Here is a 25,325-nt window from a genome sequence, read left to right as displayed (position 1 = left end):
GATCCATCATGTCTCAGAGATGCTTTATACCATGAAACAAATCTGTCAAAACTGCTTAAATTGCATTGCTTGTCAGATATTTGTATGATACACTCAAGTGCAAGTTATTCAATCACATTTTAGTTTTGTGTACTTTATGTACTCAATTCATGTGGTCAGTTTATGATTCATTGTGACCATTACAAATAGATTAATTGTTTAAGCCATGTTTAAATAAACTATAGAGAAGTATTATGACATTCTGTTATAGGATATTGCTATGCAGATTGGGTTGGTTTCTATAAGCCTTTTTAACAGTACTTGCTATTGTGAAGCTTGTTCTTTGTGGTGATGAGTCATTGCCCACAACTGGTTCCCCATATAATGAAAACTACCCACACGAAATGATTGAGCAGTCTCTGTGTTTCTCACAAGAGATATCAAATTATTTCTTTTAATAGGTTTCCTATGAGATAACATGAGAACATCAGTATGCCCGAGATGTACCCTATTGACCTAATATTCTCTCTGTGTGTCGAATGGAAAGTCAGCATTTCATTCTTGTGTCTCTTTAGTTGCATACAAAAGTGTTACTAACCAAGGACGCATATGGTTTTCTGGAATCATTCTTAAATTCCAAATGAAGATGGGGAATTGTTCTCTATGCACAAGGCACAAATGACCAGGCTTAAGTTACCATACCTTGGACACATTCTGCAAATGTCCAGCTCTCTGAGCAAATCTATAATGTTGGGAAAGGTAGAAAGAAAGAAAAGAAGACGCAATTACAGCAGCAATTACAGAGTCAGTGGGTGCATAGTTGAAAGATCTAAAGGATCATTTTATTTATTATTTATTATTTCTTCGCACTTCTAGACCACCCCCTCTCCCAAAAGGGACTCGGGGCGGTGTACAGTCCACACAGCAAATACATCATCCATAGTAAAATTCATTAAATAGATAAACAGATGAATAAGTGAATAAGTATAAATAGAGGAGGTTAAAAGAATTAAAAGAACTGTACAGCGAGAATATAAATATGGCTTTAAAACCCCTAAAATCAATAAAATTTAAAACAATACCCTTAAAATACCAGTTAAAAGTATATTTCCAGGAGGTAACAGTTATAACAGTTATAATTATGCCAGGCCAGCTAATCGGAACAGGTGAGTCTTCAATTTTTGTTGGAAGGAGCGGAAGTCCGTGGTGGTTCTAATATCGGGGGGGAGGTCATTCCAGAGTGTTGGGCCCATCACAGAGAAGGCCCTACTCCTTGGCGCCGCCCGCTGGCATTGCCTAGTGGACGGCACCTGGAGAAGCCCCTCCCTGTGAGAGCGAATTGGCCGCAGGGATGTATGTGGGAGGATGCAATCCCGCAAGTAACTAGGTCCTGTGCCATGGAGCGCTTTAAAGATGGTGATCAGAACCTTGAAACGCACCCGAAAAACCACAGGTAGCCAGTGCAGCTCGCGCAGGAGTGGTGTTACGTGGGAGTATCTGGAACTCCCCATGACAACCTGCGCAGCCGCGTTCTGGACTAGCTGCAGTCTCCGGGCGCGTCCCAAGGGAAGCCCCATGTAGAGAGCATTACAGTAGTCTAGGCGAGACATCACCAGCGCATGAGTGACTGTGCGTAGGGCATCCCGGTCCAGTAGGGGGCGCAATTGGCGCACCAGGTGAACCTGGTGGAACGCCCCCCTTGCCACGGCTGCCACATGGTCATCCATTGACAGCCGGGCATCAAGGAGGACGCCCAAATTGCACACCCGTTCCACAGGGGGCAATTGCTCGTCCCCTATGGCCAGCGATGGAGTCAGCTGGCTGAACCGAGGTGCCGGTAGCCACAGCCACTCAGTCTTGGAAGGGTTGAGTTTGAGTCTGTTGTCCCCCATCCAGACCCTGACAGCTTCCAAACACCGGGACATCACTTCGACAGCCTCGTTGGGGTGGTTTGGGGTTGAGATGTACAGCTGGGTATCATCAGCGTACAGATGATATTCAACCCCAAAACCATGGATGATCTCGCCCAGCGGCTTCACATATCCATTGAACAGAAGGGGCGAGAGGACCGACCCCTGCGGCACCCCACAAGAGAGTGGCCTCAGGGTCGATCTCTGCCCCCCTGTCAACACATATTGCATCCGGCCGGAGAGGTAGGAGCCGAACCACCATAAAACGGTGCCTCCGACTCCCATCCCCTCCAGCTGGTGCAATAGGATACCATGGTCGATGGTATCAAAAGCCGCTGAGAGGTCTAATAGGACCAGGATAGAGGAACAACCTCTATCTCTGGCCCTCCAGAGATCATCAACCAACGCGACCAAGGCTGTCTCTGTGCTGTGCCCGGGTCGGAAGCCAGACTGGCGTGGGTCTAGATAGTCGGATTCATCGAGGTGACGTGGAAATTGCTGCGCCACCACATTCTCAACAACCTTCGCCAGAAAGGGAAGGTTGGAGACTGGACGATAATTAGCTAGCTCCATTGGGTCAAGTGAAGGCCTCTTGAGTAAGGGCCTCACCACCGCCTCTTTCAAGGCAGTTGGTAAGGATCCCTCACCCAATGAGGCATTCACCAGGCCCAGAAGCCAGCCTCGTGTCACCTCCCAGGATGCCAGTACCAGCCAGGAGGGACACGGGTCCATTGAACATGTGGTGGGTCGCAGCCGTCCACGCAACCTGTCTAAGTCCTCGGGGGCAACAGAGTCAAACTCCTCCCAGAATGGTCTCACAAGACTCGCTGTTGACGGCCCGTCCAGACCACTGGAGGGGGCCCATCCGCTTCGGATCTGAGCGACTTTGTTCTGCAGATATTCCCCAAACTCCTCTGCTCTTCCCTGTAAGGGTGCCCCCTGCGTCTCTTGCGACAAGAGGGAGCGGGTCACCCTAAACAGGGCGGCAGGGCGGTTATCTGCAGACGCAATGAGAGCGGCACAATGTCTCCGTTTGGCCACTCTCAATGCCACAAGGTAGGTCCGTAAATAGGCCCTTACCTGTGCTCGGTCAGACTCGGAGCGTGAGGACCTCCACCTGCTCTCTAGACGTCTCCTATGGCGCTTCATCACCCTCAACTCCTCAGTATACCAAGGAGCCCGGGCGGGTCGCTGCCGTAGGAGAGGTCGCAAAGGCGCAACCCGGTCCAAGGCCCCAGCCGTCGCCCTATTCCAGGCGGCCACTAGGTCCTCCGACCGAGCGCGGGTCAGGACTACAGGTAGTGGCCCAAGCTCCGTCTGGAACCTATCCGGTTCCATCAGGTGCTTGGGGCGGTACCAGCTTGGACAAACTGGCTCCGCCTCCTCGCGGTGGGGGGTAGCGCCAGGGAAGTCTAGCCGGAGACATGAGGGATCTGACCATGACAGGGGAATAATATCTAAATCCCCTATTCCCAGATCACTCGTCCACTGCTCAGATACAAAAACAAGGTCCAGTGTGTGGCCACCTTCATGTGTGGGGCCCTGAATTAGTTGGGTCAGGCCCATGGCTGTCATGGAAGCCATGAACTCCCGAGCCACCTCGGATGCTGCTCCCGTCGACGGCAGGTTGAAATCCCCCATAACCAAAAGTTTGGGGATCTCCACTGCCGTCTCCGAGATCAGCTCGAGGAGCTCGGGCAGGGCTGCTGACATATAGCGAGGAGCCAAGTATACAATCAGCAGACCCCACTGCCTCCCTGGGCCCCATTTCACACCTAGTGACTCACACCCGGGTATCTGAGGAACAGTGAACTCCCTCGGCTCTAGACAGTCCCGTATAACTACCGCCACCCCTCCACCCTTACCCAGGGCCCGAGGCTGATGGAATGCACGGAAACCCGGTGGGCACATTTCCACGAGGGGTAAACCACCCTCGTGACCCAACCAGGTCTCCGTTATTCTGCCCCATACATCCCTACGACCCATCCGCTCGCACAGAGAGGGACTTCTCCAGGTGCCATCCACCAGACAGTGCCATGGGGCGGCGCCTAGGAGCAGAGCCTTCTCTGTGGCGGGCCCAGCCCTGTGGAATGACCTCCCCCCCGGATATTAGGACCACTACTGACCTCCGCTCCTTCCGTGTAAAGCTCAAGACCCACCTATTCCAAATAGCCGGCCTGGCTCAATCATAACTTCATAACGCTCCTGATGGGTTTTTTAATTCAGTAATTTTATTTAATGGGATTTTAAATTGTGTTTTTTAATTGTCTTTCACTTATGAGTCTACCTCCTCCATGCACATGTATATGTCTTTGTTCTTTATGTATGTATGTTTGTCTTTATCTGTATTTTATCTGTTTTGATTGTACGCCGCCCCGAGTCCTTCGGGAGAGGGTTGCGGCTAATCAAATAAAATTATTATTATTATTATTATTATTATTATTATTATTATTATTATTATTATTATTATTATTATTATTATTATTATTATTATTCCTGCAAGGTCTAGCTCCCCCTCAGAGATCAACTCATTAATGAGGGGGGCCTTGTTGGTCACGGACCTTGCATTGCAGAGCATCAGCCTCAGGCCCTGGCTCTGTAGTTCCTGACTACCTAGATTGCGGGGGTTGGTACAAACGACCGGGTGTAACCAACAACCACGGTCTCCCAACCGACCTTGTGATCTTCTCTTGTCCTCGCATCCCCCCCTCCCCGCGACCGTTGTAATAAAACAACCCTCTACTGGAATAACTTGTTCCCTCTCCCCCCCCCCCCCGCTCACTTCCCTCCTGGACTCACCTGTTTGTCTGGCACTGGCTTCCCTCCCGGCCCGGATCTATTTTGGCCATAGATCATCCTGGAGAAAGTTTATGTGGCCTCCAAACTCAATCAAAGTCTAACAAACCATTTCCTTTTCCTGTCATATTTGGCTTTCTGCATCAGTGCTAATTTCCAAGGCTCCAGTCCAAGGAGACTTTTTAAAGATTCCCTCTGCTTCTTATCTTGCCATTTCACATCAGAGAAAGATTAAAGTATAAACAGTTCTGTATTTCAATACCTGCCCGAAAAAGATTTCAAATTGTGTTTACTTTCTTTTTCCATATATATATAATGTTTTCATGAATATTTGTGTTTGCAATACTATTTTAATGGTTTAATAATATTTAATCAAAAGCTCCAAAATTTCACTGAAATAATAAAAGGCTCATTATTCATACTTCCCCCCAAAATCATTTGATTGAATTGTTGAGATTTCAGTAACTCTCAGTGAGGCTTATGCTCAAGTAAGCTATTCACTTCTACTTTAACTTGTTGGCTGAATGTATACAACACATGAAAGGGCTGATAGAAGCAAGGCAGGAGACCAGCTGTTTCAGGTTACTTCTGTAAATAGACAGCAATTACCAAAGTCTACTAAGCAACCTGCAAGCATTGTTTAATTAGAAGGGTTGGAAGAAGAATCCTAGAGTTTTAATCAATGAGGATATATGTAAATCTTTGAATTACAATAGGCAGTCAATTATGTGTGAAACTTCATTGTTGATTGCAATATATGAATTCACTGCCAAGTTAAGCTAGAACTAAGGAATAAGTATCAGATCAGTGATATATGCCAAGCACAAGTGTGAAGATTAACGAGTTAAGCTAAAATGTAGTGCTTAATGTCTGTTGTAAAAATTCTGTGGTTACTATATGGTTCCGTGTGTTTTTCTATTAGTCATATAGGAAAAAAAGGATAAAGATATGAAACTGACCTTTTTATTGCTTCCCAAAAACTCAATGATCTTTTAAAAGAGAAAGTTATTACAACAGGTCTGATTATGATCACTATATTGAAATAGGGATTTAATGATAGCTCTCAGCATGTTTTACTTTGAGCAACCTTGGGTGGGCAATGGAGAATTGAGGTTTAGCCTCATCTGAAAGGCCACATGATCCAAATCTCCTCCCACATGAACTAGTTGGTGAATTAAATCCCAAAACTGCTTTGGAATGTTTGATAGGCTAGGTTAATTGGAAGACTTTCTTTTACCTGATTACTGATTCTGAGAAAGGGTCTGCAGACTCTTAAATAGCCCATTAGATGCTTTGTTACAACTTTCTCATGCCCATCAGCCTATTTGTCATGTCAGCCTCTGCATTGTTCTGCACATTGCAGTCACGTGATAACAGCCTGTTCATCACCTCAGCTCTGTCAACCTGTGGGCCTGGACAGTCACTCATTTTGTAAAGTTAGATCAATGGTTGAATGGTTGCTCAATGGCTCACTGAGTAGATATGTAATAATATAGTAGCAACATGAATATGTTCAGAAAATGGTAATACAATAGTGAAAAGACATTGGGTGCAATTATCAACTAAAGCTGCTGTCCTAAATGGACCTCACATGAGCAATTCCAAAAGTAAATAACCCCTCCCCTGAAAATAAAACCTCCCCGAAAATATTGCAACACAGCAGCAGCCATGAGGTGACCACACTCGCTGCCACCTGCACCTCATAAATAATAAGACCTCCCCAAAAATAAGTCCTTATTTGGGGGATCAAAATAAGACCCTGTCTTATTTTCTGGGAAACACAGTACCAATAGGAAGTATAATATGAAGATGGGTTTTCATTGAGCTGAAGATCTATATATCCCTAAGTCTTTAATACTCAGATATTTATACTTGAAATCAATTCTTGATCTGCAAATTTGTGCTAAGGATTGCTGCTGATGTGGAGTATATGCAAAATAATTCAATAAAAAAATGAAAACCTAACAAGGCATTTAGAAATAGAGCGGATGGAAAAACAAGCTGAAATGAGACTATAAATTTTTTTTAAAAATGTGAACTACTTTGCTTTTAAAGATGAAAGTGTAGAAAGAGCTACTATCTGCATTTTTCAAAGTTTAGTGATCCACAATTGCACAAGCACAGATTTGAGGAATACTGAACCAGATATTTGGTTGATTTTAGTTTTATTTGTTATTTTATAGATTATTTGTTTATAGATTATCTAAATGTAGGCTAATTAGATAGTTGAAAATGATTATTTGATTTTAAATACTGTTGAAGATGGGTGGGCCTATTGAGTCAGCCAGATGTAGTATTAGAAGAAGAAAAGACAGCTGGCCGTCTTGTAAGGTTTTTTAAAAAGTGGCTGTTTTAGAGCATATATTTTATTCATTGCTATTAGAATAGTAGTCAGAAATTGTTGTGCTTTTGGGGTGATGAAAGAGGATTTCACAATTGTTTCCTGCATTTGGCTGAAAATAAATTGGTGTTTTATTATCTGTGTTTATCTTGTTACATAATCATAATTTGTCCCTCCACATCTAATAAAGCAAGATGGGTTTAGACTATTTGAGCTTTCAATCCAATTCATTGAACTTTTCTGCAGAGATATACTTACCTTCAGTGTCCTGTTTTCCTAACTGATTTTGTTTTTGGAGAAGGCAGACATCCTGTTTCCAATTTCCTTCCCTTCCTTTTCTGTCTTGGTTTAAGGCTGCAATCTTGTGCAGAGTTTACTTAAATTCAGAGAGATTAACATCTGAGTAAATTAAGACCCAAGTATTGTAATAACAGTGTTCTTACAATACTTAGATTTGTTAGAACAGTTTTATCTTATGAAATACAGAAGGCCCTTTGGGGCGGAATCTGACATTATTGTTCCAGAAAAAGAATTATAGTTCTTTTTCTTCTTCCCCTATTCTCTTCACAAGAAAATTAGACAAAGAATGGATTCATTTGAATGAGTCACATGTGTACTCGTGTATGTGTGTTTGTGTATATATATATATATACATTTATATTGCTGCCTATTCACTCATGGCGACTCAAGGCGGCTTACACATTTAAAACAATAAAAACTAAGAAAAAATCAAATAAATCAATATAGTACAGTATAACAAAATCAGTGGTGGGTTCCTACCGGTTTGGATCAATTCAGATGAGTAGATAGTAACTTGGCCAGTCACGCCCCTGAACCGGTTCCATCGGCGGTGCAATAGGTGCCACAATCTTGTTTTTTGCTTCTGCGCATGAACATAATTTTTTTCACTACTGAGCATGTGCGTCCATGCACCCCCCAAAGCGCATCCCTGAGTCCCTTCCGGCAGTAACAGAAGCCAGAGCCCACCCCTGAACAAAATCACCTCCCACCCCCTGCCCCAGTGACAGCAGATCACATGAGCCATTTAATGGGCTCCATTCTGCTCAGGGTTCCCCAGGCCCGCTGGCAGAACCAGGTCTTCAGTGCCTTCTGGAAGACTATTAGAGTGGAGGCCATTCTAATCTCTGGGGGAATGATGTTCCAGAGAGGGGGAGCCAACACGGAGAAGGCCCTTCTTCTGGGTCCCACCAGCTGTATCTCTCTCAGGGATGGGACCCACAACATTCCCTGCCTCCCTGTTCTGATGGGTCAGATAGATGTGACCAGCAAGAGACGGTCCCTCAGATAACCTGATCCCAAGCCATGATGGGCTTTAAAGGTGACAACCAGGACCTTGAAGGGTTAATAGCTCTTGTTCTCTTTCCACCAAACAAATATGAGCTTCTTTAAAAAAAATAGAATAAATCATTTTGTTTTATTTTTAAACAAAAGTTCAGGACAAAGCTAGATATAATGCTTTTCAGAGAGTTAACGAATGGATGGATTGTTAGACTAAGAAGCTGATATTTGTTTGGTGGAAAGAGAATTAAATCTTTGCCTCTCACTGGTTTGATTCCACATGCATTATTTCCACTGGAAAGAAAAGTAGTTATTATCTTAATAGGGCTTTAATCTACCAGTCTCCTCAAGAGATTTAAAAATCTTTTGATGAAAAGAAGTAATATAGAGAAAGCAAGAAGTTCAACTTGAATATCAGGTTATGCTTAAGATTTGAGAATTAAATTTATATTGCAAATTAACCCTGCTATTCATAAAGCCAATGTTATCTACCTTTTGAATGTGTAAGATGTACTTGGATGTCCCAGGCTACCAAGAGCACAAACCTAAAAATACCTTTCTGTGCTAGCTCAGGTTGAATGGCGAATATCACATTAACTGTTTACCTTTCGTTACATTGAAATTCTACATCTTTGGAGAAAGGTGTGAAAAAACCTTTGATATAGTGATAATCTGGTTGAGTGTAATGAGCAGACATGATCAATGTGGCACTACACTTGAGGACAGTCCTTTAGCATTTCAGCTTTCTAAACTCTTCCTAGAAATGTCAGGGATTGAGCAGAATTTTCTATGTGGAAAGCATCAGTTCTACTAGGTTCTACGATTCACTTACAGTCCTTCCCTGCAAGAAATGTTTTGTGACTTCCAACCCATTTTATCAATAAGACTGTTTGTATTTTATTTTTCTGAGGGATCAAAACAGTTGGGGTTTTGGGAGAGGTAATGGTTTTTTTGGTTAAAAAAGGTGTCCTCATTTTTTATTGATTTACTCATTTTAGGATTCAGCCATTAACATTGGGCCATTTAGTTTTCTGTTGTGTTAATTTACTGTCTCCTTTCACTAATTTCATTTGATCTACTGTATATCAGTTAATATATTTGCCATAACAATTGTTTTTAAAATATTAAATATAAATCTTTTCTGGTATTTGCAAGATTGCTGTATCCTTTAAGTGATTATAGAGTAGGGCCTTCTCTGTGATGGGCCCAGCCCTCTGGAATGACCTCCCCCCCGATATTAGGACCACCACCGATCTCCGCTCCTTCCGTAAGAAACTCAAGACCCACCTGTTCCAACTAGCTGGCCTGGCCCAATTATAGTTTTACCTTCTAATCCTCCTGGCAGTTATTTTAAATTTTAGGGTTTTTAATGTTATTTTAATTCTATTGTCGATTTTATGCAATTGGTTTGTAAGTTTTTATACCTCCTCCATGTAACATGTAATATGTCTACGTTTTGATCTTTGATTGTACACCGCCCCGAGTCCCTTTGGGGAGAGGGAGCGGTTTACAAATCTAATAAAATCAAATCAAAAAAGAGGGCTAGCAGTTCTGGCTGATTTTTGTTGATTCCATATGCCAACACAATTTGTGGTATATAAGCCACATCAATACTGTCTATACACATAAATAAATACTGGTTCTAGAGTCAGTCTTCCACATTAGTCATATTTATTGTGCTAATGGAAGATTTCTGGATTCTATAGCTTTAGTTTTCTGCCTGTTATCTATGCTGTGGATAAATAGTGCTTATATACATGCCATATAACCACTTTGATGTGGTAGAAAAGGCTTGTGTCAGCCAAACAAGCATACTTCTAAGAATCATGCTAGGAATGTGTTTGGGTCAGTTCTTGCCACAGAGTCAAATAATTCTGAGAGTAAGTAAGATCTATCTTCCTGGCTGAAAATGCAGTGACAGCAAAACACAGAAGATATAGTTTTGTTATTTTTTTTTAAATTAAAGTAGTGTTAGAACTGATTGACCAGAGACAGCCTTTACTGTCTACAGGAAACCAAAGCATAAAAATACAGAACCATCAAAATTTCCTATCCTTCGAAAGAAAACAAACACGATGTTATATCCCTACGGTCAGGAGCTCAGCAATGATTAATTTCAAGTTACACTAGCACAAAGGAAGCTATGACCCTTCTCTTTTTAGCTTTCCTGACCTAGGATTTAAAAATAAAGACATCCTCCAATTAAGTGATAACTTAGCCTCAGAAGATTATCTCTAAAGCTTCTGTAATTTTGCAGTCTTGCAGGAAATTGAGACTTCAGAAGGGACTTAAGTCTAAAGACAGCAATAAAACATGGTGGAGCTAAGCCTTCTTAAGCTCTCAATTGTCCAAGACAAGGCCTAGACAACAGTTCTACTAATGAACGTTCTAAGCTTGTGGCTTCCTGCACTGAGCTCTCCAAGGTACTGACTATTTTTAGTTTTGTTAAAGCCAAACCTTCAGTTATTGGTTGTATACATAATATGTGTAGATCAAGAAGGAAGACTAAATGTTGCATGAAGAGTTAAGACCGGTTGCTACTGAAGTTAAGGAAGTTAGTTTTAGCTCAAATAGCTCTGTACTTCTTTGGAGCTAAACTAGATTTCCCTAGCCAGCTAGATTATGCAAACAAGAATGAGAGGATAAATTATTTTTTATTACTGGAATATATTTGAAGTCAGTTTCATTAGTCGATATATGTGGAAATTCTGCAGTTTTGGATTGCTGGGAGAGGCCACTATAAATTAATTCAATTGACGTACCAAGCCATGGGCTAGATTCATATAGTGCTTCTAACCAGATCAGAAAGAACTATCAGCTATATTCACACAATATGCTGAGCTCAGTTACTTTTAACCTTAATTAAGTTCCTTGTGGGTTAGCATGTTATGTGAACCTAGCACATTTAATTTCTGATTCAATATATTGTGTTGCCATAGAGAAGTTCAACATGTTTTGTACACTCAATGTGAGTTTAGCTTAATATGTCATTCATCTATGCTATAAATTAAAATGTTTGTAATCAAATCTTGCTATGGGCTACCTAGCATTATCATTGTCTGGCATGTTGTATGAACTTGGACCAATGGTTATATTATGGTTATGCAATCAATAATTCTTTGGGTAAGTGCATAATATATAAGATACTGATACATAGTAAAGTTTCTCTAATTATGTTCTTGCTTTGATTTTTTCCTTTGGTGTATGGGAATAGGCAAACCGTTTAGAAAATGAATACATAGAGGCTGTAATGTAGATTAATTTTGTTGTTCAGTTTCACCCCACCTTTCCACATCTCACTAAAACCTTGTAACCATAGCTGAAATGGTAATAAATGTGCTCAGCTCTTCAACATTGCTGCATTTGTGGAATGAAGAAGAATTCAGGAAAGTTGTTTTAAAACTGCTTCAGAATCCTTACATGGACATGACCTTAGCATCCTAAACCCATTTCAATTTCTAGATTTTACCACCGGGGCTTTCTTAAATATCCACACTTTAAAATTTATTCTTAAGTACATCAATGTGGTCATACATGCATACACCAGTTCAGGGGTCCACAACCTCTGGGCCGTATCCCCCTACCTGGCCTTGAGTCTTTTGGAACCAGGCTTCACATTCATGCATATCCCCACTCACACATGCAGTGGGTGTGAGTGTTGCACACATGCTCCATTTGTGCAAATGGAGCCACTTGCACAAACGCAGCTGCGCGCGCACAGAACCATCCTTCCCCGCCAGTCCGCAAAGCCAACCATGTCATGAACGCTGCGCTACATTTTTAGCAATTTTGTTGTTTCAGTATTTAGGTTTATTGTGATGCTTCAGTAAAAAGAAAGTCACTGAAAATTTCATTTGAGAGGATTTTCTTTTCCTTTTGGTTTATTTTGGGGGTGTTGCTTAACTTATACTATGTAGATAGTTTAAACATTTATCCATCCTGTGAGTAAAAGTTTGGCCAAATGTTCTATATATTATGAATGTGCTGCATGTCATTTGCTATGACCACACACTGAGTTAAGCATGTAGAAAGTGTGTGGTCAGCAGGAAAGGGAGGGTCTTTCAGAAAGGGTGATACAACCTTCAACTTTATAAGAACACATTTTGTTCCAACAAAGTTCAGCAATTTCAATGAGTCAGTATTTCCAGATCCCTAAGAAACCTTTCTGTTTTATATATGTCTCTCAAGATACATGGAGAAGCAAGGTCTTGTGTGGGGGTTAAGGGAATTTGCCAACAACTGTATTTGATGCTTCACTGAAATTCTCTGGTGGTTCTGAGTCCGTCCTTTTTACTAGGTAGGTGATCTGTCTTAAATTGTGGGTGAACCAAGCTGGATTGTTATTCCATGAAGTAGAAAATGTCCAATATAGAAATTGTTGGAATGCCAGACTTTAATTCTATGCCAGCTCTGATGTAATTCACCTTGATTCTTGGGAACATGAATTCCGTCCATGAGTTACTTTTTTTTTTAAGTGTTCTTGTTACAGCTGATTCTCTAAATGTGTATAATCAAGAAACAGGCCATGCTGAAGCTGGGTTTTGGGGAAAGTGTATGGTAAACGATAGTTCATAGTAAATATTTCTTTTGCAGATGCAACTTTTGGATAAATTCCCTGTTGAAGGAGGCCAAAAAGATCCCAAACAGAGAATCATCCCATTTCTTCCAGGTAATACGTTAGTGATTATTTAAATATTCTGACAGACAGATACCCTTAAAATCACTAGGAAAAAATGGAAAATTATGCTTCAGGTAGAGATTAAATTTTAGGCAAGTTATTTGATGCAATGCAATTCCTAAATTGCTGTAGAAATTGGAATAAAGAGCAGAATATAAAACCAGATCTACAATATATTTTGTTTGGTTGGGAGGATGATTTTTAAGCTTTGCTTGGGGATGATTTAGTGTGCAGAAAGAAAGCTATGTTCGCAACTCATTTACAGGATTTTGTGTAGTTAGTAGTCAGGAGAAATTGTTTGAGATTATGACAATTAGTTCAGTGAAACACCTTTACAGCAAAAAATTACACATTAAAAGCACTGTTCAAGATATTCAAAGTAATATTTTCAAATGGAAAAGTATTTAAATCTGTAGCATATATTTAAAATAGTGTATATAATTCTATAAATTTGGAACAATCATGCCAATTCAAAAAACATGTCAGATCGGAGAGAAATAATAGGATATATTATAATTATAGATTAAACTAAAGAAGGTAGATACCAACTTTTGCTTTCTAGCTGTTGCAGGTCTCTCAACTTACATCACTGGGAGACTGTATGGCAAATGATGATTACTGAGATTGCACTTTAAAGTAACCGGACAGCCTTGTCTAAAACAATGCCAAACTGGAGAGAAAAAGACCTGGAAATTATCTGGGTCAATAATGTGAATTCCTATTAGCAGGTTTTCTGGAATTACCCATATCAAATTGCCATTGTGAGATAGAATCCATGCAAAAGTTCAACTGATTCCAAGAATATATCAGTATTTTTGGAGTATAAGACGCACCTTTTCCCCTTTAAAAAGAGGCTGAAAATCTTATACACTGAATACAGCATTTTTCCTCCCAAAACCCCATCCCCTTCACCAAAATAGCCATGCATAGCCTTTAGGAGGCTTTTAGGGTGTTCCTGGAGGCTGGGGAGGGCAGAAATGAGCAAACAATGGCCCGTTTTTTGCTCATTTTTGGCCCCTCTACCTCCAGGAGCACTCTACAAGCCTCCTAAAGGCTATTCCTGCCCTCTTTTTGAAAAAAAAAACGGGCCCGTTTTTATGAAAAACGGGTCGTTTTTGGAAGGTGTGCAGAGTGCAAAACCTTTTTTTTTAAATTTGCCTCTTCAAAATCTTGGTGCATCTTATACTCTGGTACGTCTTATACTCCAAAAAATATGGTAATTGGAAATGTCTTCTGGTGGTACACACACACATTAAAACTAAATCAAATTAATTTTATTTATGATCAGTGGTCAGCAAGATGAAAATACAGAAATAATGACTAGATTTTGAACAAAGCAGTGCATTGGTTATATAAAACTCTGAAATGAAGATTTAAGAAAATGGGAAAAATGAAAAATTGGACAAGTTACAATGAAATTAAATTAAAGATGAAATTAAAAAAAGGTAAAGGTATATAAAAGATAAGGAAAAAACTTAATGTCAGCACTCCATTCTATGCCTTTTTATCAAAATAACTGTAGATATAAATTTAGCAACTCTGTTGGTGCTGGTGGGGTTCAATTAGCAAATGAGGAATTAACCAGCTGTCTCTGGTTACAGATTTGTTTTTTGTTAGAGGGGTTAAAGGTATGTCTGCATGTAAATCGGCATAGAAATGACACTGGATAAATGTGTGAGGCACAACATCACTTAATGAATGGCATGCTACTATGCCTCCCATTTAGTAGTGCTGAGGGTAAGACTCTAAAATGAACCATAGAAAATTGTGCTGGCAAACAAGATAGAATAAGTAGTTTACAGGTATAAAATATATCCAATTTGGAAGTGACTACTGAAGCATTAAAACTAAAGGATGCAACTGATATGGGTGTAGCTACTTTTGGCCCTCCCTTCATCGTTTTATTATTTCTGCATTGCTGTGATTTAACATGCATATATCCTTTTAATTACTTATGCATAAAGGAAGCTGATGTGTACTTGAGAGTTTCAGTGGTTCAAGCCAACAGTAACAATAATATTAATCTCCTTTATTTATTTCTTAATTTGCTGAGTAAAGAAGGATATGTTAATACAGGTTGTTTCATTAAGAGTGGTTTCATCTGTCTCTACATGATTGTCCCTAGAATTTTATTAATTCCAAGAGCTTATCATTAACTATGGTATAAATAACAATTTAGACCATATTTCGCTTGTTTTATTAGGTGTTAGATCAGTGTGAAATTCAATTTTTTTTATTACTGGTTTTGTGGGTGTGGCTTGGTGGGCATGGCCGGGGAAGGATATTGCAAAATCCCCATTCCCACCCCACTCTGGGGCCAGTCAGAAGTGGCATTTTCTGTTTCTCCCAACTACTCAAAATTTCCACTACCGGTTCTCCAGAACCTGCTGAATTTCACCCCTGTGTTAGATGTAGTATGACAACGTATGTTGGATGCAGTATGACTTACTTTGACTCATTGTAGTGAATGTATGTGGATTTGAAGCTCATTAAAAGATTAACTTTTTATTTTAACTCAAGGGTAAGAACAAGTTATACCAGAGGGGTTGGAGAGAGAATGAAAAGAAGCATGTAGAAACACAAAGGCTCATGAAAGCTTGTCTCAAACTACTTTGTCTTCAGGAAAAGCAGGAATAACTAGTAGCTTCTAGACAAACAGAGCTTCAGTGCAATTCAGTATTTATTCTGCGTAAGAAGTAAAGTCCTATGTCATTCCTAAGGTATTAATTAATTAATACCCATTTTTAAAAACGAGCAGCAAATTTCCTCAGCAAGTGTTGAAAAATACACATTGCTCTTCTAGAATTCCCATTCTTACTACTTCTAGTTTCCCAATAGGTATACACCTATGTATCTTCAGTATTATTACTGCTGCTGCTAGTGTATCTTTAGTAGACATTAATTAATGTTTATTTTGACAAAATGTTTACTCTTGTCACCATCATCTTGACTGGCTCCAGCTGAATTACTCATTTCTCCTTATCTAAAGCTGTTTACTTGGCAAGTATGTTTCCTTCTACCCTTCACAGACTGTTATCTCAGTGTTGAACATCTGCTTTGCACGTCAAAGGTTCCAATTTCAATTTTCAGCATCTCCATGGAGAACTAGGAAAGGTTCCAGTTGGAAACTTGAAGAGTTGCTTCTATTTAGTGGCTGGGTATATACAACATATTGGATAAAATGTGATTAATTAGTTTGTGGCTAGCTAGGTTTGCAAATCTAGTGCAGTTTGTTTACGATTCTTTGTATTTTAAAAAACCAGGCAATTGAGTTAATTCACCGTGCTGAGATTATGAATATAATGTGTTTTAACAACATTGAGATAGATGGATCACAGATCTGCTCAGCACAAGTCAGCTTCCTCAAAGCATTTTGGATTTTAGAACATGCACAATTCCCAAACCATATGGATAGTTTTAAAAAGATAGTCAGATGAATACAATTCAAAGCCCATTGATAACATACATATTCTTTTTACAAACTGGTTGTTTTTTTAATGGGATAGAGGACTAAGAGTCCATAAAATTCTTTAGACTTTCCCCAGTATGCACACACACTATAAATCTACAATTTTCTCTCCTTTTCCTTTCTAGTCTGTTGGCTTTTGGTTAGCAACTCGGTGTAAGAAAAAATCTTATTTTGCCCCTCTATAGCTGATTAGCTTGTAGTTCAAAATCTCTATAGAAAATCAGGTTCTGCCTGGGTCTAGAGAGTACACAGGTATATTGGCCATACACCTTTCTGTGCCTTCTTTATGGCAAATAGAATTGCTGTATGCATGTGCACACCAGCATTTCCTGCAACAAACACTTGAAAGGGTTATTTGCAAGTCTTGTGATCAAACAAGTATGTCAGGGGATGCCAATATTGCTCATTCTTGGCTTATTCTTTGGGTGGAAGTTGCTAAACAAACTTTCTGTCTGTGGTTTGTTTGTCATTACAAATAGAACAGTGTTATTATAAACAAGCCATCTTTTATCTTTTGACTTATGACTGAGTGCTTACCAGAGGAACCATCCTGTAATCCATTTATGATTGTATGACAAAAATAATCCTGGAAAATAGCCTTTCTAGCTTGCCTTAACACTGGAACTAGCAGAAGTTAAACAGGAATGATAAGTTTACTCAAATTTGCTAAGATAGAATACTAAAGCATTCTGACTTATTGTGTAATACCTCCTGGCATACACATTCTTACTGGTTTTTAGAGGGATATTGTTTTAAATTTAACTTGATATTTTAAACTTTTGTATTGATTTATTTATTAGCTGTACAGTTTGGCATATTTTACCCTCCTCCTATACATGTATTTATATAGTTATTTCTACGTTTTAATCTGTTGTATTTTGGTACGGACTGTACACCGCCCCGAGTCCCTTTCGGGAGAGGGGGCGGTATATAAACGCTAATAATAATAATAATAATAATAATAATAATAATAATAATAATAATAATAATTTGTATAAATAAATAAACAATATATTTTTTCATTTTGTTTTTAAAGTTCAGTTTCTGGTCTGTAGAAGTTTGCTTTGTAGAATTCTTGAGAAATTCGGCTTCATCCTGATGCTAAGTTACATATACGTAAGACAATTGATTATCATAGATGCATCCAACATATATCAGATCAGGTTACCACAAAGTGAAAGTAATAAATTGCTTGAAATATTTAAAATACTGTTGGACTAGTAATAGCTATCATACAATAAGCCAGAAGGTAAGGCAGTCAGTCTCCTACAATTGTACGTCTTCAACAAACAATTGCAAACTGATTTCTGTTTTGCTTTTAGAATAATGAAAAACAGAGTTATAATAGATTACAACACATAGTGTTATGATTTGTGCAGTCACTGTTCTTGGTTAAAATGAAGGGCTAAATATTATTTCTCTAATTATTCTGGATCTCCAATAAAAGAGCTACATGATGACTTAGAAACAAATACTTTTGTATATTCTTTTTATAAAGCTGTCTGCCATTGCTCATGGCTCTAGGTACCAAATGGAATCTTTTCATTGTTTCCTTCTCTTTTCCTTCAATTTCTTTAATCTCCATTTACATAATAGTCATTAGCTATTTTTTTTCTGTCACGAAGGTCCCATGGAAATTTCCCAGCAGGCAAAACTGTACTATGACTTGATTCTTCTCCTTCTTCAGTGATAGGATTTATAATTTTGGTACCGAATGCTACAAGTGTTCGACACAGTAATCTATAAAAAAATGAAGCCTGGAAAGTATCAGGGTATTATTTCTGAATACTCAATGGTTCCATGGGCTTTTAAAGCCATTGAATTCAAAATAAATTGCAATTTAAGCAGGAAGTTTTAAAAAACTAAAAACCAGATACCTATGTCTGGAGATATTTCTATTAATGTTGACTGGTCACTTATTTACTTATTTCTTATAAGCAGCTGTATGCCACCCCCATCTGGGAAGTATAAAAAGCATTAATATGCTATATAATTTGTGTAACATAGTCACCTACAGTCTTAAAGGGCCAAGTCTACTGTAACAAAATGGCTTTTGGATCCATACAAAATGTACCTGCACAGGAGCTTGTTACATAATTTAGGACTGAGAAGCCTCCTTGAGGGGAAGGAATCTTAAGAAGACTCTATGTAGGATCAAACAGGACAGGCACAGTCATGTTAGTAAGACAGACTATGATATATTCTGGTGCCACGTTAAAAAAGGCTTTGTAATTAATAACTGGCACTCTGAATTAGTGCCAGGAAACCAATGATAATCAGTGCAGTGACTTCAGAGTAGGAATAACTCTACAAATGGTGGACCTCCCCTCCTTACATGTTGCATTTAAATTAGTTTTAGCTTTTGCCTGTCTTCTTAAATAACTCGCATATAGATTATATGATAATAGTCCAATTGTGTGGCTGTGCTGGGTTGAGTTACATCCCTCAGAGCTTCCAAGCTCAGTTTGGACCTTAACTGGTTGGTCAGTCTAAGCTGGATAAAAACTATCTGGCCATAGCTTCCACTTGTAGTTCAATCAGGAAACATGGATCCAGGATGGTCTCCACATTTCTGACCTATTCTTTCATGCAGAGTACAGTTCTTTCTTAAGCAGCCATTAGAACTGAATTTTATAGAAAATCAAATTGTTTTTACTGATGACCAGCACCTATATCTTTTCATTATTCAATCTGAACTTCTTTTCCCCATCCTGTCTATGGTAGCCACCAGCCACTGTTTCACAACTTTTATAACATCTTCAGTTCGACCTAGGGTGAAGATGTATAACATCAGCATACTGGTTAAACTTCACCTCATGCCAATGGATCGCCCAATGCTTTCATTTAGCAATAGCACTTAGACTTATATACCATTTCACAGTGCTTTATAGCCGTCTCTAAGCGGTCTTACAGAGTCAGCATATTGCCCCCAATCATCTGGGTCCTAATTTTACTGACCTCAGAAGATTGGAAGGTTGAGTCAACCTTGAACCACTCAGAATCGAACTCCTGGAGTGAGCAGTGAGTTAGCCTGCAGTACTGCATTCTAACCACTGCGCCACCTATGGACATAAGGAGAATACGACTGAACCCTCCCGTATTCTACATTGGAACAATCATAGGCTCAGTGATTCCTCCTGAGGCATAGCTTCTGCTCAACTTTTTCTCTCCACCTTCAACCATTGCAGTTGGTCTAGATACATGCAGTTGGTCTAAGGTATTGGATTCTGTACAAAGTGATGGCTTTTTCAAGAAAGATATACAACTTCTTCTTTTCAAACAAGTGATATCACACTTTCCCTCAGAGAGGCATGAACTGCCTTCTGAATATAGCCACATAAATTTCCTGCCCAGTTACCTGAAGGAGCCAGGATAGGCGTGCATATACTTCACAGGAGTGGAACTCTTGCTATGGAGAATTCTATGGCCTTCCTAAAGTTCCCTAAGCTCAAAGGAGTCCCAGGTCTTAATGTAAGATGTTACCCTCTTCTATCTCATGTGGCTCTCACTAACTAGTATATGGTCAGTGTATATCAGGGCTGTCACAGTCGCGGCCTGCGGGCTGGATGCATCATGTGCTGACCACGCCTATGCCTGGTTTAGCAAAGGAAGGGAAGTCATGATACATCATGTGATGATGCAAGTTTGACATCCCTGGTGTAAATAATTGTACTGTGCGGGTCTCTAATTTTTAGTAACACATGTAAATAAAAAGAAGTCAAGGGAACAATATCACTGTGAATTAAGTAAAAATATTTCTAGAATTTAGGAGAATAATGGAAAGATATTTGAAAGGGGAGGCTTTGAGAGGGGGGAGGAAACAACCTTTAAATATTGTTTCCTAAATTGCATTGTGAGTATAGTAAGAGTAAGCAGAGAGGAAACTGATCAGGAGTAAACAGGACAGAGCTATGATGAACCCAATAACCTGTATTCCACGTTTCCTTGCACTATACCATCAGATTTTCCAAATGAAAATGAAATGCCTTAAACTGGCAGTGGTTAACTCATAATTCTGGATGATCTCCAGATTCCATGGAAACATTAATTACTCAGAAATATTTTCCCCCATACCTATATGTTTGCCTCAGTTTTGTCTATGCTCCACCCAAATTCCTGCAACTGACAACAGCAATAGGCGAGGACTGCTATGACGCTGGGAACTGCCCTAGTTTAAACAAGTCTGCAAGAACCTGAATAACTGCAAAGAATCTTTTTTCCTTCGTCAAGACGTGCCTGGATTTTGCTTCGTCTTTCATTCACAGGAAAGCAAACTTCTAGCCAATGAACTGCATCTCAGGTGGATATGTATTATATATACTTTTTAAAAAAAGAAAATGGGGAGAATAAAGCAACTCAGGCAAGATACAGTCTTTAGTTACGCAATGAGCTTTTCAAACGTTTGCATGGCAACATCTGTAAATAGTTACTTGAATGCTACCTTTTCTCCTGAGATTGGATTGTGTTGTTTTTCAGGTTTCATATCAGCTCATCCCTTGTTGATAGAACTGAATGCGGAGTATTAAAATACTTTTATCTTTTGATAAATACTGCAGCATAACCAGAGCATTTCTTTTCCTCCACTGTGTAATTAATATTTTAAGGAGATCTACATTTTCAGTTATTTCAAGCTTTATAAAAGATTCAACATTTCTAAAACAGACTGTTTTAAGTTAACCTCTAAAGTACTAAATATAATTTCTGCATTTGCAGACATAGTAGTAAACCATTCATTGTGCATTCCTAGGTGCAAAGCTTGTCTCATTGGATTGGTAGAGTACTGCTCTGCCTGTGACTTGCACTGCCCATTTTTTCCACTCAGGTATGGTAGCTACCATATTCTGTAAAAAAAGGGTTGGAAATGATGTAGGGGATCAACCAGTTTCTCTGCTTCCAGCCTTCTTTCTGCATTGACCCAATAATACTTCATAATACAAGCCTATACAAGTTTATACACAAGTCAGCTATCCTGAGTTCAAGGTGTTAGTGTAGTCTTAGTTACACACTGACAGCCTATGAGAGGAATATAGATATTTCTGCTCTTAATGTTATATTGGCAAATTTTACAATGTGGCACTCCTAAGATAGGATAGTGCCTAAGATAGTGCCCAGCTTTGCAGTAATGTTTGTTATTAAGATGGAAATCATATACTTACTTTAGACAGTTTCTGTTGTCTCTGCTCAGATTATTAATACATAATTCCAATATATATTTTATATTTTATGGATTATTTATTGAAATATTCTGTTATTAACAATGGGTTATTATAATGCGTTCCATATCAAGAGGATTTCAAAATGGAATACAAGAAGAAAAATATTAAACATAAATCTTATAAAGTTAATATCTCAGTATTTAAATATATAAATTGAAGAAAGAGAAAGTATTGTAATCAAATTAATATTCAACATTTATATAAGAATGTTCCTTTGAACATTGAAATAACAGGAGTCTTGAATTAGATCCAATTCAGTCTGAAGAGATTTGAACATATTTGCCAGTATGATTTGTTGAGTGGTTTTGACTGAATAGGTCTGGATTGATTTGGAAGGTTGAATATTTACATAGAGTTAATGGATAAATTTTGACCAAATGTTTAAAATACACCAAAATTGTCATCTTGCAAAAGCCTATAGTAATAGTGTCATGGAGAAGACCCTCTTTTAATAATGGGTCAATAGCAAAGTGAAAGTTGTGCTACAATCAGCAAAAGGTGTTTTAGTGACCATATGCTGTATGTTTTTAGTAATCATACAAAGGAAGAAGCCACTTGCCAATAACTCCAACTTAATCAGGGCTATATACCAATTATATGCTAATTATATATACTACTTATATGCTAATTTGAGGTAGGATTGCTTCAGCATTGGGATACTATGCGCATGTCCAGGACCCATCAATATTTTGATTGCTGCATATTTGGCTCAGACCAAAACCAAAAGTACTTCCACATAACATGCGTAGATATGCTCTTATTGCTAATGGGGTCCATTTGTGCCAAAATTGTGACATTTGGAGTTGGGGAAGGGATTTGATCTTCTTGAAGGACAAGCAGGAAGTAACTCCCTTTGTAAAGCACCAGAAGTAGCAATCAAAATTGATTGGGATGAACAGTATTTTCTGGGATCTATTGTTTTACCTTTCATGAAAGGCTTTCCTGGAAGCTGCTAGCACAAAATATATATAATTTCATAGATCTGTTCAGAGAATTCCACAAGATTTCTGTCAGCTTGTTTCCTGAATAAAATATTTGGAAAGGTTGTTTAAATATTGATTATATGTTGGTGTCAATAGATAGATTTTATCCACAATCCTCTGTCCCTAACTGGTCTTTTAGATGTTCCAATAGTGTCCTCATCACCCCTGCAATTTTGTCCCTCCCTCTTGTTGTTCTTTGTCTTCATCACTTTCTTTCTTTCCCAGCATTCCCCAGAAAGTTAGTCTTTGCATAATGTAGCTGAAGTAGGATAATGTGGTGCCTTAGTTTATGGGGAAAGTGTTTTGTATGTATGGCTGAGGTGTGTGTGTGTGTGTGTGTTTCTGCAAAATTTTAAAGATTTGCTGTTCCATTTTAGCTGCTGTGATAAATCTGTCTTTTGTCCATGTTTTATAAAAAAAAACCTTACAGAAAATGTAAAATATATTTTATATGCAGCAGGAACAGATTTTCTATCAACTCTAAGCATATCGGGAATGTATATTATATTAGAAGAAAATGGCTACACTCTTGTGATGTCAAAATATCTGAATGTAAAATGAGATAGGAATAGCTAGGTAAAACTTTCTCTACCCAAATATATTTTTAGAACTTGGCTTTTGTACAGTTAGGAGACTATGTTATTGTTGAAATGTCACAGGAAAAAAGATGTTTGTGAAGCTATTGTATTATGTAGTCTTGAGGCTCATGGTTCAGGAAAGAGATAGTTTAGTCCAGGGGTGGAGAACATTTTATGATTTGGGGACTTCAATTTCCAGAATTTTCGAGCCAGCCATGGTCAGGAGCTGAAATTTACAAGTCACAAATGGCCCATAGTTCCCCACCTCTGGTCTAGGCAAATGGAATGAAGGAAATCCAAAATGTTCAGTTTATTCCATTCATTTTAAGAGCTAAGGCTCTCTAGGTGTTAATATTACAAATTCTTGTCACAGGCAATGTAATCTAATGAAGATAAGATGGATTCTTCAAAAGAGCTAAATTTAAACACTGAGATTGTGGGAAGATTTGTTTTGCTGCCAACGGCATTGCTCTTTCTTTCAACACATAGAAAAATGGGGGAAGGCGTCATATGACAAGTCAGGCATAGTTAAACTCCCTAGGAACTTTTGTAGCTCTTATTATGTTAATGAATGTTGTTCATCTAGAATTGGAAGTTAGGTTCATAAACCGGTTCGTCTACAATTCTTTCTATTATATTTTTATATTTCTTTTGTAGAATGGGCAATGTAGCAGCTGTTGAGTTATTGGCTAAAATCAAGGGAAATATTTCCACAATGTTAATTATAATGCTAGTTCCCTCTCTCCTGCAATCAACAATTCTTTGTATGCATACTCTAGTTTGGTTCCTTTAAAATGTACTAAGTTAAAAGAAATCTTCATGTTTATAAACTAGCAGGGGAGGATTATGGGATCATGGAAGAGTGAAAGTTTCACAGATGTAAACTCTTTCAATATAGCTGCAAAATAATAATCTTTAAAAAGCTACATTAATTGTAAAGGAGTCTTATGTTCTTTAGGTAGCCTCTATCAATGAACAGGTCCTTTTATTAAAAGTATTACTCTAAAAAAGTCAAATCTTCACCTGTAATCATGATTGAATTGTTCCTTGCAAATTGTGGTTCGGGAGATATATTTGTAAATTTGTCTATATTACACCATCATTTGTCTAATTTTTTAAATGATAATAAAACCACACTAAGAATTCTTATTTCATGTAGACATAAACTTTGAAAAAAAAACTCATAATAGAAATAGCACATATAGCTATAGCTTAGTGAAGGAATATGTTAGACTCACCAAGATGTTTGAATAATGTCAATTTTTATAGGCAGACTTTTAAGAGTTTGTTCTGAAGGTGATAGAGTCCTACTAACTGCTTCAGTAATGTTTTAAGTATCAAACCCATTTTAAAGGTTTTAAAAAAACCTCTTGGTGTGCTAAAAGTATTTTTCCACAGTTTGATAGAAACAACATCAAGATAAGTAAAAGACAAATGTTTTTACCATGGACACACTACAATCGGGTGGCACCTAATTAAGAGATTTCCTTTATCTAACAACAGCATTTGAGGATTTGCTCAAGCAATACACATTTTTAACAGCATGGAGCAATATATTGGTAGTTCTCTCGGGTTGCTTGCCTAGTGGCAGTCAGGTTTGTTCAGTGGAGATAGACAGATATTCAGTGTTGCAGAAATTAGTGGGTTTTTTTTTAAATTAGGACCCAGAAATTTAACAAGTTGATCAGAACTAATATGTGTCCTCTTATTTCAGTGCATATACTTTAAAATGACTGGATCTAGATTTAACTCATATGGGTAGAATTGAATAATGTATTGAAGTGAGAAGAAGTACAAGATCAGCTGTTGTAAGGCTATTTCATTTCAACTACTTAATACACAACAACAGTGGGAATTAGTTGGTTTCTATTGTTAAGACAAAAGTTGCAGATTACAACTTCTGAAGTTCCTTTTGCTCATGTCTATTTTGGAGGACTTCTGGTGTCAACAGCAGATTTAACAACACAGATAATGTTTATAAAATATCTTGTTGGAAGAAAGTTGGATTATACATGAATATGTATTTTGTTTTTAAAAAAGAATCACAAAATATTTCCCATTGTAATAGTATTTCTA

The 25,325-nt window shown here is 38.5% G+C and overlaps 1 protein-coding gene across 3 annotated transcripts in view; it reads left to right on the top strand.

Annotated features, from left to right (window-relative positions):
- SH3PXD2A (SH3 and PX domains 2A) overlaps positions 1-25,325 on the top strand; it is a 252,239-nt gene that overhangs the window by 48,473 nt on the left and 178,441 nt on the right. For all 3 annotated transcript variants that reach the window (XM_081953519.1, XM_081953517.1, XM_081953518.1), the window contains exon 3: positions 12,919-12,994. In XM_081953519.1, coding sequence (XP_081809645.1) covers positions 12,919-12,994 — 76 coding nt within the window. The remainder of the gene's footprint in view (positions 1-12,918; positions 12,995-25,325) is intronic.

This window comes from Natrix helvetica (genome assembly GCF_964273705.1).
Source record: "Natrix helvetica genome assembly, chromosome: 5".
Taxonomy (NCBI): Eukaryota; Metazoa; Chordata; class Lepidosauria; order Squamata; family Natricidae; genus Natrix; species Natrix helvetica.
Note: the sequence above shows the minus strand (reverse complement) of the source record. Positions and strands in the feature narration are given on the sequence as shown.